At 55.1% G+C, this 16754-nt stretch overlaps 1 protein-coding gene across 2 annotated transcripts; it reads right to left on the reverse strand.

Annotated features, from left to right (window-relative positions):
- Nucleotides 1-1041: 1041 nt before the first annotated feature.
- FGF8 (fibroblast growth factor 8) lies at nt 1042-9141 on the reverse strand. 2 transcript variants are annotated; one of them, XM_041461411.1, is made up of 5 exons: nt 9002-9141; nt 8883-8919; nt 6665-6845; nt 2334-2440; nt 1042-1372 (listed from the first exon to the last, which is right to left on the reverse strand). In XM_041461411.1, the coding sequence occupies exons 1-5, from the start codon at nt 9031-9033 to the stop codon at nt 1091-1093; spliced, it is 639 nt and encodes a 212-aa protein (XP_041317345.1). In that variant the 5' UTR covers nt 9034-9141; the 3' UTR covers nt 1042-1090. The 2 variants fall into 2 exon arrangements, with proteins under 2 accessions (XP_041317345.1, XP_041317346.1); XM_041461412.1 differs by having other exon boundaries at nt 6665-6812; nt 8883-9137.
- Between the last annotated feature and the right edge of the window lie 7613 nt (nt 9142-16754).

Consider the following 16754-nt stretch of genomic DNA (forward strand, 5'->3'; position numbering starts at 1 on the left):
GGGCAAGGGTGGCAGTATTTCTGATCAAAGAAGAACCTGTAGGAGATGGTTGGCAATGGAAGCACCAACTATTATGACAAGATACTGAATATCACAACAAAACAGCCTGAAATGGCTCCGCAATAATTTGTAAACTTTGTTTAATTTTATGGATGAAAACTTGCATCTCATAAAAAAATATAGACAGGAAAAAATATCATTTTTTGGTGAGAAGTTCACATTTTCCACATGGGGAAAAAATAATACCAGTTATCAGCCCGCTCCACAGCAGCTGTACCTTAGTACTTTAAAACAAACCAAATGCCAAAGATGCTCCCATGGGTAAGAGGTACCAAGTCAGTTCAGGACTTTCTCTGGGGAATCCATCACCCCTGTCCCCTCCTGAGAAAAAAAACGTAAGTTGAGAGTTGTGAAGCCAGCAGCATTCTCAGAAAGATGCTACTTCCAGCAACCCCTTGCTCAGCCAAAGAAGTAGGCACATCCAAGGAAAGAAAGCATCCAGTGGTCCTCACCCCAGGTGTCACAGTCATCGCCCACTGGCAGTGTCCCCACATCACCCAGGCTGCAAAAACCACCTAGGAGGCCTCCAACCACCTCCAAAATAAATCCCCTTCTCTTAGCTGGTTCCAGCTTCTCCATCTTCTCCAGCAAGCATAGCATTAGTTCAGTTCATTTAAGTAGCACATCGCTTCCAGATTTGGATTTCTATGGTTTTTTGCTTGTTTGTTTTAAACATGATTTTTTAACTCCTTTCCCCCTAGAGCTACCAAAAAAAAAAAAAAATTACAAAATAAAGCACAACCCCAAACAGACTAGAACATTTCTAAGTGAAGGGCTCTTCTCCCTTCACCAGTCTTTGAATGTTTCATTACTTTTAAAGCTGGAGTACAAAAATAGAGCCTCTCTCATTCCCCCCCCCCCCCCCCAAAAAAGTACCAACAACTAGAGCAGGTAATTTTTTTTATCCTCCCCCCTCCCTTTTTCTTGTTTTCTTTGATACCCATATGGGAAAGTCTCTACATATAGTCCACCAAGCTCAGAGGAGCATCCTCCAGGAGAGATGCAGGCAGAGGAGGCAGGGGCAGGCACATCAAGGGCCCGCTCTGGAGTTTCTAGTCCTTTTACTTCTCCGGTTGAAGGGGTAGTTGAGGAACTCAAAGCGTCTGTGGGGCTCGGTGGTCTGGTGGCCCTTGGGAAGCCTCTTCATGAAGTGCACCTCGCGCTGGTGCTGCCGGGTCTTGGAGCCCTTGCGCGGGCGGCCCTTGCGCGTGAAGGCCATGTACCAGCCCTCGTACTTGGCGTTCTGCAGCGCCGTGTAGTTGTTCTCCAGCACGATCTCCGTGAAGACGCAGTCCTTGCCTTTGCCGTTGCTCTGGGAAGGGGACAGGAGCAGAGATTTAAGCAGCGGGCACTTTCTCAGAGGGCTGCTTCTCGCTGCCCCGCCCTGCGCTGGCTGCTGTGGCAGCAGGGTTGCAGAGCTTGTGGGCAGCCAAAGGCTCACTTCTCCCACAAGTCAGAATTGCCCAAAATGTGCTTTTCCCTAACAAGCTGCAGTGAGAAGACATTGTGACACAAACACTGCTCACTGCTGCTTACGTGCCAGTCCAGCTGGTCCCAGCCTTAACTTCCACCACATCCATAGGGGAACGTCCCAGCCTTAACTTCCCCCACATCCATAAGGGAATTTTGGCCTCCATCTGTACCTGGATGTAACCATAAGCAAACTCTCCATCCCAGTTCACCCACCCATCCTGTCCCCCTGGAGTCTTTAATATAGGAGGGGCATCAAGGAGCATTGAGCGGCAGGACAAGCAACACGAGGTCAGTGGTGACGGTGCCCATGGATGCAGGTGGTTGAGGGAGCATGGGGTAGCCAGGAACTGAGCTCCCCCCATTATGGGCAGTAGCAGGACTAGAGAGGGACCCACATCAGGCAGCCCCCAGGAAGCAGCTGCCGTGGAAAATCCTTGCAGATAATCACTGTTCCTGAGGGATTTTGCATGTCCAGGCCCCCCACCACGGGAAGGGGCATCAAGGCACAGAAGCTGCATGACAAACCAGCAGGTGGTGGGGTCTGGCCTTGGGGCCAGCCCCATGGAGCATCTTAACATTCCTGGCACTTGTACCATGTAATCGTGGAGAATAGACCAGCAATCCGCCTATTTGTTCGGAGAGATAGAAGGAATGTGCCCCACACGGCACCCGCCCACCTCTCTTGCTCCCCCTCAGGCTGCAGGATGGCTTGTCCCCCTGCCCCCAAAAGGCAGAGCTCCTCTCCTGGCAGTCCCCACTCGTGTCCCCAGCAGTTCCCTGCCCATACCCTTGCACCCTACCTTGCCAATCAGCTTCCCCTTCTTGTTCATGCAGATGTAGAAACCTGTGGCTGCCCCCTTGATACGCACGCGGCTCCCAAAGGTGTCTGTCTCCACGATGAGCTTGGCTGAGGAGAGCAGCAGGGGAGAGAGGGAGGGAGGTCAGAGGGGCTGTGGGATAGGGCTGGCACAGGTATGGACACCCCAGCAATGCACCCTGATGCTGGGCACTGCAGACATGTGGTCTCTGGCCCTAAAATCAGCACATGAGGTTAAGATACAGCCTGTCCCCACTCCCCCTTGACTTGCCCCTATGTCCCTGCATGACCTTGGACATGTCCTTTTGCCACCTTGTCCCTTTGCCACCTTAAGCTGTGCTGGACGGGGAGTAGCTCTGTTTTACCCAGCTCCACAGAGCTCAGTGGTTCAGGTATCACAGAGATGTCCCAGATGGAGGCAGGGCAGTGAGCAGGGCACACGCTGGTTGGCAGAGAACAAGGCAGCTGCCCTGCAAACTGAGGCAAGTCTGGGTGTGCCTGTGGCCAAGAACCAGACAGGCACCTTCTGCACGTGCACAGTGTGCTGCCAGCTGTCCCCAGCCCAGGGGACACCGCTCCGTGTCCCTCTGCCAGGCCAGGGCTGCAGGAGGAGCAGTGACTTTGCAGCTGGCAGGGGAGGCGTGAAGGGTACAGCCACCCTTTTAATGCCTTTCACCTTTGCACGAGTCGAGAGGGCGTATTGATTTGGTCTCAGTTTTTTAATGGAGGCATCGATCGACTTCCGAAGGAGCTATGCAAATTGCTGGGTCGATGGGCCGCCTATAAATAGACCTGTCACCTTCCCTCCCTGCCTTCACCCTGGGAACCCAAGCCCCAAAGCCCATCCATTCCCAGGGAGGGGGGAGGATGGGGACAGGACATCCTTCTTCCCGCTCCTGCAGCTGCTGTCCCCAGAGCAAGCCCCGCTGGGAATGGCCCCCCTGGGAACGGTGGCTACCTGTTTGCACCTCAAAAGGTCTGTGCCATGCCAAGCACCAAAGAATTCCCCACGATGCTGAAAAGCCAGCTGTGACTGTCCCATCACCTCTTGCCCAGCATCAGCCCATAGTACTGTAAGTGCTGTCCAGGAGGCAATTAGAGGACAGGTCACAAAGGTTCCAAGCCTACAATCTTATTATGGGGTTAAGCCCGTTGATGCCTTATTTATCCTCTCTGATTCCTGCACAAGGGCTGCTCAGCTTCTCAGGAATGCAGTTCACTGCAGCTTGTACAGCATCTACCCCAGGATGCTCAGCCTCCAGTGAGCCCCAGTGAGGGCAATGATGGGGCTCTGGAGTGGGAGGCTCTGCAGAAGGATGCTTCAAACAGCACAAGGAGGCTGTAAGTGTGCACACAAGTGAAACTGAGCCTAAATCACACTCTAGGCTAGGGGCAAATGGCCTTTCTGTCTCTGCAGTGCCTCAACCCTGCATCCCGCTTATGACAGGTGCTACTGAGGTCAATGGCACCAAGGGTGGGGACAGCAAGCAGGCAGTACTGGCAGCTGCTGAGCTGACCAATGGAAAAGTCATCCCCAAATTTGCTGGGGCCAACTGATTTGGTGCTGTTAGACAGGCCAAGCTTAATGTGCATGCAGGCACCCCTCCTGTCAATATCGCCCTGCAGCATCTCTTGTCCCCAGGCTACCATGCACTCACATCCCCCTACCCCTAGGCAGACAAATTGAACTCAGAGACAAGAAATTTGGGAAGAGCAAACTCCAGGCTGTGCTGATCAATGCCCAGAGCCTGACAAGCACCTAGCATCCCCAAAACCACCCACGGGAGCGATGGCACTCTGCAAACAAAGCACTGAGACAGTGACCCCCTATTTATCTATATTGGGGAAAGGGGTGGAATTGATCTTGGAGGCAGTAAAAGGTTTGAGGAGAATTGATTTTTCTCTCTGAGAGATAGAAAGAGCTGGGAGGGAGGGAGGGAGGGAGGAAGGGAGGCATGAAGAGGGAAAGAGGGAGGGAGTGGGGAGGCCTTGGCCCCAATGAGCACAAAACCCTGCTTTAAAGATGCACATTGCTTCTCTTTCGGACTTTTCTCTTCCCCCCCCCCCCCCCCCCCCCGAAGGGCAGCTGTGATTTACAGCCACCAGACAGGTTTGCTGGCCTGCACGAGCCCAGCCCATGTGTCGCTCCAGACCCTTATCCACAGAGGATGAAGACAACCTGGCCCCAGGGACTTGCACCCCGAGACCCTTGCAGGCAGTGTGTGAACCCTGCAAACTCCAGCCCCAATCCACAGAAAACCCTGGGCACAGACAAAAGCCAGCAAGTGGGCAGAGAGCTGCGCTGGTGTCTCCAGCCACTCGTGGGGTCGAGTCCAAGCTGCAGCTGGCAGTGGTTTTCTTGGTGGCAAGCACAGCCTGGGAGGGACAGGCTGGGCTGCACCAGCCGCCCGCCTTCCCTTAGAATTAAAAAAAGTCAATCAAATATTGACAATTAAGACAAATAACTGAAAACACCGGACTCGATGTTAAGTCGGCTGTAAAAGTGTCAGCATGGGGAAAGGGGTCATCTGCAAAAATAAATCAACCCCTTTTACACGCCCACCCCCAAAAATGAGACTAAAAAAAAAGAGAAAAAAGCAGAAGGAAGGGCTTGGGGAGGGGGGATCTTTGCTACAAAAGTGGATTTCTAAATAACATTTGGGGGGATTCCTTTTTCTTATTCCCCTTCCTCTTTTGGGGAAGGGGGAAGGCTTAACGTTTTCAACTCTATTCTTTCATTTAAGTGACAGATTTATCCCAGTAAAATTATGTTTCATGGTCAAACTTTGAAGGGAAAGTGGCTACGTAAATGCTGAAAAAATGCAGCGAGACACACTTGATCCCCCAACTGGACTGCGAAGAGGAGAAAGTATTCAGGAAATGTTAAAAAAGGTGAAAGTAAGAAGCGTTTTAATAGTTCTTCCAGACATGGGGGCCTCCCTAGAGATTCATACAGAACAATCCTGAACCTCTATTTTAACATTTACAGACTTGCAACTCTTTTAAAACTTTACATCTGAAAAACTGCTTGTTCTCTTTCTGGTTTAGATCAGTCTTCATTTTCCTCCTTAGCTCTTCAAATGCTTAACCTTTTTTTATTACATTTTAATAGAGTTTTTCAAGCCACCACGAGTCCCCTCCTTCTGGCCGTATTTAAACCTGGTTGTTATTTAAATATGCACTAACTGTTTTTTAAAATCCAGGCGTTAGAGGTCTAAAACAAGATGGGATTTTCTTTTTTTTTTGCTTTGGAAATTAGCTACTGCCCTTTCAAGTTAGAGCTGCTCCAGGAAGGGAATAATTCATTTGCAAGATTAATTCTAGATATATGGAACATCACAAGGAACCTGCACTGTGCTTGTACTGATAATGTCCAGCATGAAATTTTCAGCCAAAGCAAAATGAAGAAATAGCCCCCAAAAACCAGACAGGCAAAGAAAAAAAATGGTTTCTACTAATCTACCCAAGGAAGAAAGGGAAAATCCAGCTAATACCAAAGAAAAACAGTTGTGATACCTGTGTGCAACGCACAGGAACACAGGCACTTCCCTGCCCCGGGTGCAGGATCAGGCCTCCCGCAGCCGGCCCCGGGTGCTGCCGGGGCTCACTGGCCCCACTGACCCCTGCGCCGCGTCTGACCATCCCAACACGATCAAAGTGTTTGGGCTTCGAGAGTCCCCAGCGGAGGGACGGGTCCCCTTGGCCCAGAGAGGGTGGAGGTTTTGGGGAGGGGGTGCCAGGGTGATGCAGAGGGGCCGTGGCAGAGCGCAGGCTCTCAAGCTTGCAGAGTCCCTGCCTGCAGCTGACTGCCTCCCTGACCCTTTCCCCGTGATTTGTTTTGAGAAGGAAGGGATGGGACAGGAAAATGCCACTTTAGACAGTCCTAGATCAGGGAAGGCTTCCAAAGCAGTCATTCCCTTTCTCCTCCCTGCCTCTTCGTTTTCAAGTTTACTTTCCATTTCTGTTTCAAAAGAAAGTCTCAGGGATTCCCACCCCTGCAAAGAACCGGGATAAAATGTCTGATGATGCTCAGGATGCCACAGCCCCAAGCCCTCGGAGTCAGGTGCAAACCAGGAATTAAAAGGAAAGAAGCAGAACCTATCCTTCAAGAATTGGTCCCCTCCCTTGGCACAGGGAACCTGCCCTCACCTTGAATCACACAGCTGCTGATTACTGACCCCTATGTTCTCCTTTTACAAGCCCCCACAAGCTGAACGATTTTAACGATTTCTGGCTAACAAACAGGACGGAAATCATCAATCGCCACGCCGGGCTGCGAACACCTCCCCAGCTCCCCCCATCGTGTGTCCTTACCGTGCACATCCCCATCCTCTGCCATCGCATTGATTTTCTTGTTGTCCAAGATCTGCACATGTTTCCCGCTGGTCCGGCTGTACAGCTGGTAGGTACGGACAAGCCGCCGGCTGAGCTGATCTGTCACCAGGCTCTGCTCCCTCACATGCTGTGTAAAATTAGGTGGGGACTGAACAGTTACCTTTAGGAAATTAAAAAATATACAACACACCATTATAATCTCTACTCCTCAGCGGGGCAAGCGGGCTGAGCTGAGATCGCTGGCCTGCAGCTGGGCTTTACGGGAGGCAGGAGCCAGGACCGCAGCAGTGCCTCCTGTGCCATCACAGTCTCTCCAGGAGAAGGAGCATTAAGCTCGGGGACAGAGAGCCCTGTACAGATCTGTGCTCTCTCCAGACATGCCCTAAGCAGAGGTGCTGGTAGCTCAGGAGTAGAACAGGTCTTGGTGACCCCAGAAGCACCTCCAGGACTCGGTGGGTCCTGATTGGGACTGGAGTACCTTGAGATGGGCATCAAGGCTGGAAGCTGGAGGGGATCAAGGTGGGACACCCAGGTTGGCACGATGTTGCCCTCTCAGGGGCTGGTGCTTTCATCCTACAACTCTCTCACCTCTGCAGGAGCGTACAACTGCTCCAGCTGCCCTGGGCACACACCCCAACAGTTTCAACAGCTGCCTGTCCTCTGGGTCTCAGGTTCTTTATTTGCTCCCAAGTACCCCACTTATTAAGTTCTTCAAACACAAAGTTCACAGAGATGGTAGAATTATGAGGTATAAGAATTACAAGAAAACCATACCCCAGGGCAGATATTTAGTGGTATAACCACCCAAGGACACCAACATGCTACCCATGCAAACACAGCTCTCATCCCCAGCCAGCTGTTAGCTGCCAGCACGGGGTCATCCCTAGCCCCAGCACACCGAGCTGCAGCTGAGCCCATCCTCTCCAGACCCAACACTGCTGCTCCTGGGCTTTAAATGATTTTCACGAGCGGCCAAACCTGCTCCCCCCCTCAGCCCCGGCTCGCGAGCTGGCACAGAAGTCTTTTTCCCCCCTCGTCTCAAATCCCTCTTTTAAGTCTGGAAAGTTTCGCTGCTCCCTGACATTTATAAAGATGTATTCTGAGCAAATGTTAGGAGATCGCTCCTTTCAACATCAGAAGGCTGGGGCTACCCCCCACCACCCCCACGTCAAATGGGAAGATTTCCTCCTGTCTTAAACAACAACAGAAAACCACAATAAAAGCAAAAGCCGCTGCTCTCCCAAAGCCAGCTTTATAGAGATATCTCCCCTTGACAATGTCATCTCTCTCCCTCTGCTTCTGCCTGTGCATGTGTGTTTCCTATAGAAGGGTTTTGGATAATGCAGCAGGATTCTCTCCCCAGCTCTGATGAGGGTACCATGTGGAGGAGAGGTCATTAGCCATGCTGCTATTTGGTCTCCATCTCATACTCCAAAATATTACAGCTATGTTTTTATACAACTGCACAATCCCAGTGCTCTGTTCCCTTCACTTTTCAGCTGGAAACTCCATTTTTTCCCCCCCAAGCTTCCAGGAAAATAACAATAATTTTATAAAGTAGCTTAAAGGGCATTTTAAACAAAGCTTCTGCACCTGTAATCTCAGGGGGAAGGGGGGCTTCACCCCGGTTTGGAGGCGCACTGCTCCCAGCGACGCGTGCCTGCTGGTATGCGGGTGTTGCACAAGCTCTGCCCGGGATGTTTAATCTATTCATGTCACTTCTGTCTCTGCCGATACAAACCAGCGATGCTAAAGTCTGACACTTTTAAGCTGAATCAAAACCTGCACTCTTTACTAAGGCTTTTGCAGGGTTTCTTTTCCCTTTTTAAATTCTGCTTTACTTTTTTGGATGAAGCAATACTGGGGGGAAAAAAACGGAGCAGAGGGACGGGGGTATCCACAGTGTAATTAGAGGTCGGGGGAACAGGAATAAAGCTGCTTTAAGACAACCCTGCGTATTTCCTTGAAATCCTGGTACTCTCTGCCTCGCAGCCGGAGTCCCCCGCACCTTATTTTGCGTCCCGGGAAAGGTGGGGTCCCCCTCGGCTCCGGCTTTTTACAACCTGGCAACTTTTGTCTCCTGGGTTTTAAACTGCTCCTCTTCCCTGTCTCCCTCCCTGCCCAGCCGCTCGGCGGCGGCGGGGCACCCCCCATCCCCGCGGGGCGAACAAAGCCGGGCAGCCCGGCGGGCACTTACCTGGGCTTGCAGGCAGAGGACGAACAAGTGCATTAACCTGGGAGGGGGAAAAGCGGGAGAGGTGTGAGCCAGGGGGGCTGCGGGCGCGGGGCGGGAGGGCTGCGGCTGCCGGTACTCACACGTAGCTGAAGAGCGAAGAGCAAGGGTCCATCGCGGCGCCGATGCGGGGCCGGGGGCCCGGGGCCCGGCGGCGGCGGGGAGCGCCCGGGGGGCGCTGCGCTGTCTCAGCTCCTCGGTTCCTCTCGCCCTGCCGGCACGTCCTCGCCCCAAAGAAAGGAGGGCACAAGCGGCTACAGAGGGGAAAGGCCCGGCGGCCCCACCGCCCGGCCAGCCCCCGGGGCGCTCGGCCGGCGGCCCCTGCCGCGGGGAGCCCCCCGCCCCGCTCCGCGGCCCCGCTGCCTCCGCGGGAGGCGAAGCCGACCCTCAGCCCGACGGCGGGGGCGGGCGCGGCCGGGGGGCGGCAGCCGCCACGGGGGAAGCCCGGCCGGACCCCGGCTCCCCTCCCGGTCCCGGCGGTACCTGCCGAAGCGGAGCGAGCGGCGGGCCAGGTGTCGCCGGGGCTTGGGGCTGCCGCTAAGGACCGGGCTCCGCGGCCAGTGGTCGGCGGACTCCCTCCCCAGCCCGTGCCTCAGTTTCCCCATCCGTAAAACGGGGTTTAAGGGCTCGGAGGGTGGGTCGGGGACGCGGTTCCCCCCGCTGGGGGTTCGCCGCTTCGCGGGCGCGTTGTGGATTGGGAGCGGGCGGGCGAGCCCTCCCGGGACGTGCCAGACATTAAAAGGATTACCGGAGGAGGGGGATGGAGGGGGCCGGAGTTTCGAGAAGGAGTGAGGTTGAGCAAATTCCGCAACCGGGGTGGGGAGCGGGACACCCCCGATTTCTTCGCGAGCATCCCCGCCGGGCGCTTACCTTGCAGAGCGGGCGGGCGCCCTCAGGGCCGGCGCTGCGGGGCCATGGGGCCGGGCGGCGGCGGGACGGGGCTCAGCCCCGCAGCCCGGGCAGGGCCGCCGAGGGCTGCATTGTTCCGGCGAGCCCCGGCCCTCCCGGCCCCGCCACCTGTTGCGCACCGGGGCGGGGGCTGCGGCGGGGCTGCGGCGGGCGGCCCCCGGGGCCGGTACCTGGCCGGGGCCGGGGCCGGCGCCGCCTGCTCGGCGCTGAGTGACAGCTGCTAATTTGCCGGCCGTGCCCCGCTGCCGGTCCCCGCGCTCCCCGCGCCCTCCTTTATCTTATCAGAGCCCATAATTACAATTGCTATTTTGCTTCCTCGAATCAGCAATCAGCGCTATCTGCCGCCGCTGGAGAGGCAGCTCCTGTCAGCCACCCCTGAGTGACAGCGCGGCGGCTGCCCCGCCGCACAAGCACACCCACACTCGCACACGGGCGTGCACGGCCCGCCCGCACACACACACACACAGCCCCGCACACACACAGCCCCGCACACGCCTCTGCAGCCCTCCTGCACACGCACAGCCTGCACACAGTCCCCGTCACACACACAGCTGGCACACGCATGCAGCCTTTCCCGTGGGGTCCCCTCCTTCTCACTCGCACCCCTCACACACTCTGCACCCCCCAGCACAGCTATCTACGCTTTGCTTTGCTTACCCCACCCGCAAATACAACCCTCTGCTTGACACACAATCACAGCAGCTGCAGCCACAGGACAGGTCTCTCTCTCACATGCACGCTGACACCCAGCCTGCGCACTTTCCCCCTTGCTCAGGCACCCAACAACCCTAGACACAAGTGCACCAACATCTCTCCCCACCACACAATGTGTCACCCCAAAACTCTGCCTACTGTCACTTCTGGGGATGGATCTCCCAGGGTTCTCACCTGATCTTGCTCAGCATCCTCACTGCTGAGGAGTGCTGCAGGCAGGCAGGGGAGCCTGGGCACTGCCCCATCACTGGGCTGACCCCACAGGGCCCAAGGAGAAAACAGTCTCTGCATCAGTATTAACAAACCCAGTACAGCACAGGATGAGCAACTGCCTTGTGCTGGCCAAAATTACCCCAAAATTTGGTTCATTGTTCATTTTCCTTCCCTTTTTTTTGGTGCAAAAAGATGTTTCTAAGAGGGTTTCCAATGTTTAGGAAGAAATCTTGGGCCAAGCCCAAGCATTTAACTGGAAGCGTTTAGGAGGACCAGGAGCAAGCAGGACAGGCACTGAAGGTGCTTGGCAGAAGCAGGAGCTGGTTTCCAAGGGCACGACACATTCACACACTCAGCTCAGCAGTACAGCACATGGTCAGGGGAAAAACCTTCCAGGCTGAGCTGTGTGAACAGCTGATGTACCACAGCACAGGTGAGGTGGTTCCTCCTATTCACCTCTCTGCACTGCCTGAGGAAATCCAGGCAAAACAAGAGCAGGAAACACTAGACTCCTGATGCTCTAAATTCAGTCAATCCATACTTTTTTCATATATTAAAAAATCAAGGAATTCAATCTATTTCCCAGATGTTGCTCTCCTTCACCAGTGGCCACCTCTACTTTATCCCTGGTGGGCACGGGACCAGGCAGGCACATGTTACCATGCACACCACAGTCTACTCAATAGCACCATTTCCAGAACAGCCCAGACTGCCTTAAATTGGGAGATTTATGATCTGTACGGGGTCAGAGGCAGCTGCAAGCTGACAGTCCCGTGTGCCCCCTGCCCTCAGCAAACAGGCTCAAGTGCCAGTCATGGCTGTAAAATCAAGCCCGTGTGGGATCACGCAGGGGTGGCCACACTTTGCCTGACAGGGGATGACAGACGACGCTCCTGTCAGCCATCCCCAGGCCTGCAGCCAAAGCCTTCACAGCCCCCATCCCACCCCACCTTTGGGAAGGGACAAGGAATGAGCAGGTCGGTGACAGCAGCCAGGGACAGGCAACACCACGGCTGCTGGGCTCACCCCACCCCTGCTGCTGCTGCCTTGGATCATGGCCACAGTCTGCTCCTTGCAGGGAAGATGGGGGCCTGCACAGAGGCATTTGCCTTCTTCCCTTGGTGCTTCCCAGCCCACCTGTGTTTGCATCAAGAGTGACACCCCCACCCCCTTTTGTTTTTAAGTAAAAAACCTTTATGGATAGGCTCTCGCCCATGCCAGGCAGAACAAGGAAATTCTGCCTGCCTGTCAGCTCCTTCACAGGCCATCTGAGATAAGCCCCCTGGTCCACAGGGTGAGGGTCCCCTCCATCCGCTGGCACAGAGGTTAAGTGGCTTGTCTGGCTCTCCTGGGGAGAAGAGAAACTCCAGCCCTGTGCTCCTGAGACCAGCTGGGCCTCAGGACAAACTGCTATGAAGATGGTGGAAGAAAGCCCCTTGTGGCAGAAAGACCTGGGGACCTGCTGTGCCCCCAGCACACCAAGCAGCCACTAGGCTGTGATCCCTGGAAGAGGCTTACCAGCATGGTCCCATCAGATCTTGTCCTGCTGCCCCACTGCCCCATTGCCCTGGTCTGCAAAACTAGGACCATGTTTAGACTGGTCAGATACAGAAGGGTTTTCCTTCAGAGAAGAGCTTATGTTCATGTTCATCAGGGATGTTAAACACTGCAGATGAAGCATTAGCAGCAGAGATGTGAGCTGCAGCCCTCCCATTCCCTTTCCCACAAAGCTGAGGGTACCAAGGGGCAGCTACAGGGCTACAAAAGCAAGAAGCAGGAGCTGAGAGAAGAACCAGGACATGGAGGCATCAGTCCCAGCCTGGCTGGGGTCCAGGCTTGGTCTCAAACTTCGACCTCCTTCATCCCACACAGAACCTCCTGGCAGCTGGGAAGTGAGGAGGCAGCTCCTGGAGCAGCCTAGACTGAGATAAGACAGCAAGCAGGTCAGGAGAGGATTTGAGATGGAAGGAGCAGCAGGTGAGGGACTGTGACTCTGGGAGGGGTCTGTGCCTCTCTGTACAGCAGGGACTGGAGAGAGCACAGCAGGTGCTGAAGAAAGCTCTTCCCATTCCCCTTGTGATGCTCAGCACGGCACCCCCACAACCCAGGGCCACCCCAGCACCATCCCTTCTCTCTCCCAGGATCTCCCTTAGCACATCTGCAGGACAGAGCCAGATTCCATCTCCAACTTCCTGCCTGCTTCTTTATCATTCCTGTCTAGCCCAGCTCTAGCCAGAAATGGTGCACACACCCCCCTTTCCTCGTGCAGGATGAGAAAGAGTGGTGCCAGCTCCTGCTCCCCACAAGAGATCAAAGCCAGCAAGGAGCATCAGCCTGAAACCTCTCCACTAGCACCCCTTCTTTCAGAAAGGCAGAGACAAGAAAAACAATACCAACCACAGCTTTAGGGGCAAGCAGTCCAAACTGGGCTGAATGGAGACAAGGGCTGCTAGCAAACTGGGAGTTAATATCATAAGAGGAGTCTAGGAGAATTTGGAGTGAGGGGATGCCAGCAAAACACCCACAGCAGTTTTGCCTTGAATACTTCTTTCAGGGGGAACTACCAGTGGATAGTTTCAGGTGAAACTATCAGGTGGAGAAGCAACCTGGACGCTGCTGTCCCTCACAGAGAGAGGCCAACAGGCAGCGTTCCCTGCTCCTGCCAGGCAGGGACACAGACAGGACCACAGCGCTAATCCCGACCGATGGAAGAGAGCAGTACCTGCAGCAGCACACGGCAACACCGAGCCGGCCAGAGGACGAGGAGAGCTCTCTCTGCAGGTGCAGAGGGCTCAGACAGTCGGCAGAGCAGTTGCCTGGGGGACTGTGAAAGGTGACAGACAATGTAGGCAGTAGGGTTGAGGGTTAGCCAAAGGCTGGGGCTCACAAAGGTGGGGACACTGAAGTGCAGGAAGCACTGCCCAATCTCTGAGCGTCTCTCTCCGCTCCAACATCATATGAAGAAGAGCCAAAATGCACAAAACCCAGAATCCTGTAATGTTTTACAGCCATGCCTGGAGGATACTTGGCCATAAACTAACTTTTTCCACCCCAAAATAAAGACATGGAGGTTTTCCAGCAAAGCCAGAGGGATACTAGCCCACTCCACCCTCACCCTTCCCAGCCCGTGGCCCAGTGCCCCCAGCCCTGCCTGCTGATCCTTCACTGCGGCTTTAATGGGGCGTTTCAGAGGCAACAGCAGCTCCTCCATGGCTGAGCAGCACGGAGCAGCCTGGGGCAATCCCACCGCTCACCATTAACCTGCCCCCACCCCCAAAGGGAAGGAACTTGGCGAAACCCCATTGGGATGTGTTACATGGGAATGACCTTGTCTTCACTACCCACAGCACCAAGGCAGCCCCAGGGCAAACGAGGAGCGGGGAGGGGAGACACAGCCCACTCACAATTAATTCTTCTCTCTATTCAATTACAAGCGGCAAGACTGAGGCATGTTTTGTGGGCAGTGAGAGCGCCAGGCCAGGAGACTGTCCCTGTGTTCTGGTCACAGCCCCCTGGACGCCCTGTGCAGGACCAGACGGGATGAGGTGGCCCTCTATGGTCACTTCAGCAGCCTGTGGTCAGTGGTCACTGCTCAGCAGCCTGCTCTCACAGCTTCCTTTCAGGGAATCGGGCTGACTCCTCTGCCCCTCACCATCTCCTGTCCCTCCTATCCAGCAGCTTTCTGGAAACACGACCTTTAATTCCATAATTTCAGTCTGTGCTCCTGGAATTGCAGGTGTCATTATTGGCGTCACCATCCTCCAGTGGCCACGTGCTGGCTCCCAGGCAGTGATGCTCCTGCAGATCAGAGGAGACAAAGCTGGGCTCTGCTTTCCATCCAGGCTGGGCCGTAGGGAGGAGAGCTCACTGCTCACAACAGCAGGGCTGCCAGCACAGCAGGGGCAGCCTGGGTGGCTCAGCATGTGGCAGCTTCGCTCCTGCCTCCCAGGCAGAGCAGAGGATCATCCTGTCATCCAGGACAGTCCGTGGATGCCCACATGGATTTTCCAATGGTGTTAAGCATCCCCTGCATTCAGGTCTGTTGGGGCTGGTGCTATTCTCATCCCTGGCATCCCCACCCAGCACATGGGGTGAGCCAGGCACATGGGTAATGATCTGGCAGAGCTGAGCAAGACCAAGAGCCTTGTGGAGGATACTGAAGGGGAGGCACATGCTCAGGTCCCACCCATCTGCAAGGAGAGAGAACTGGGATGGCTCTGCAACTACCCAGCTCAGGAAGGGGCCCACACACAGTCCTTGAGCTAGGCAAGCCAGAAACAAAGACCAAAGAGTCCCAGCGAGGGCAGTTCACATGGCATCAGCTCAGGGAGAAGGTGACATCTCCAACCCTGCATGATTTAAACCTGAAGCTGAGTATTTTTGTGCAATTCTGCTCTGCATTGAACAGGGGTCAGCAAACAAGCAGCCTGACCAGGAATGGCCATGACACATGCACGGGGAAGGGGTCACATCCACGGACATGTGGATGAGGACGGGTCTGCTCATGGCCTTTGGGCAGCTCCACTCCATTCCTGACCCCCCTGTACAGACCAAAGAGCACCTCCAGAACATGGTCCTAAGAACCTGGCACATCTTCCCCAGCATCACATCCCCAGCCCAAGCTGGGGTCTCCAGCCACACATCATCAAGTAGGGATGGGAAAGGGGGGGTCAAAGCCAGGCTGGGTAGGCAGGGGCTCCACTGGCCACCCAGGAAGGTGGGAGCCATCACTCAATGCCAGGTGTCACTGTCCTGTCTGTGGGATGGGGTCTGTGGCTCCTTCAGCATCATGAATAGCTGAGACAGAGATGCAAAATGCTGTTCCTTTCTTGCCTCATTTTCCAGCCAGCCCCATCAGGCAGTTTGGCTTGGTTTGGGTCCTCTTAGGAAGAGGACTTCTACACCCAGCCCACAGTGGGGTTAAGCCTAAAACCAACAGCATGGCCCAGGGGGGGCTGTACATCGCTGTAACTCTACCTTCGTTTGTTTGCTTACAGCATCCACCCAAAATGCCCGTGTGTGTCTCTGGGCCTCTGTGTCAGTGGCAGCTGAACTGCTGACCCCAGGAGTTTGCAAAACACCAGGGTTATGGCCCCTTTGACATCCCAGCCCAGCAGAGCCTCAGCTCATCCTGACCCTGGCCCCGAAGAGCCAGGCCCCGGGGCACCCCACATGGCCTGGGGGAGCTGGGGCTATGGGCAGACAGTGGGGCCAGTGGGAGCAATCCCCAAAGGAGTGTGGAGGTGGACACACACGGTACTTGCTGCTGTCCAGGCTTGGCTGCAGCCCCCATATTTCTGTGGACCACCACAACACAGACCCACCCAAACCCCCTGATAGTCCTTATCCATGTCCAGCCCTACAGCCCCCACCGCATGCTGGGATGGGGACTGGCACAAGAACTGTGCCCCTTGCCAGCTTCCATGCCCAGGCCATGCCTGGTCTCTGTGCTGCCCTGCAGACCTCTGTGTTTTAGGAAGGCGGAGAACATATGGTTACAGGCAAAACAAAAGCCAGAGGCTGGAGACAGCCTGTAACTGGTTTCACCCCAGTACCAGCTGTGGTAGGGGACTTCATGCCACCCTGGAGTGTGGCCATGGCATGCACAACCCAAGCTGCCATCATGGTGCAGACACCATCTGCAGGATGTGCAGGGGTGGGTCAGGACTGCAGGGAGTCAGCCTAGGCACAGGTGCAAATGCCCAGGGAGTTCAGATAGAGTTTGAGAGCTCTCCAAACATTCTACTTCCATTTTTTCCCTCAGGAGCCAAAATCCTACCTCCCAATGGCCAAGCCCCACTGCTAGACCATGCTGCCTTCCCCTGTGAGCTGAGCATTAGGAGTTCTAGCAGGACAAATCCACCACAGGCAAGGTCCCTGTCCCCTCTGCTCTCCTCATCCTCTACTCTCCCCATCAGCAACAACCCTTCCTATCCAGCACCAAAAACCTCATGCACTGCAGCTTGGGGGTCTTTTCCTGCCTAAGAGCCTGTCAGTGGA

This window comes from Pyrgilauda ruficollis, unplaced genomic scaffold (genome assembly GCF_017590135.1).
Source record: "Pyrgilauda ruficollis isolate IOZ18807 unplaced genomic scaffold, ASM1759013v1 scaffold15, whole genome shotgun sequence".
NCBI classification, from domain to species: Eukaryota; Metazoa; Chordata; class Aves; order Passeriformes; family Passeridae; genus Pyrgilauda; species Pyrgilauda ruficollis.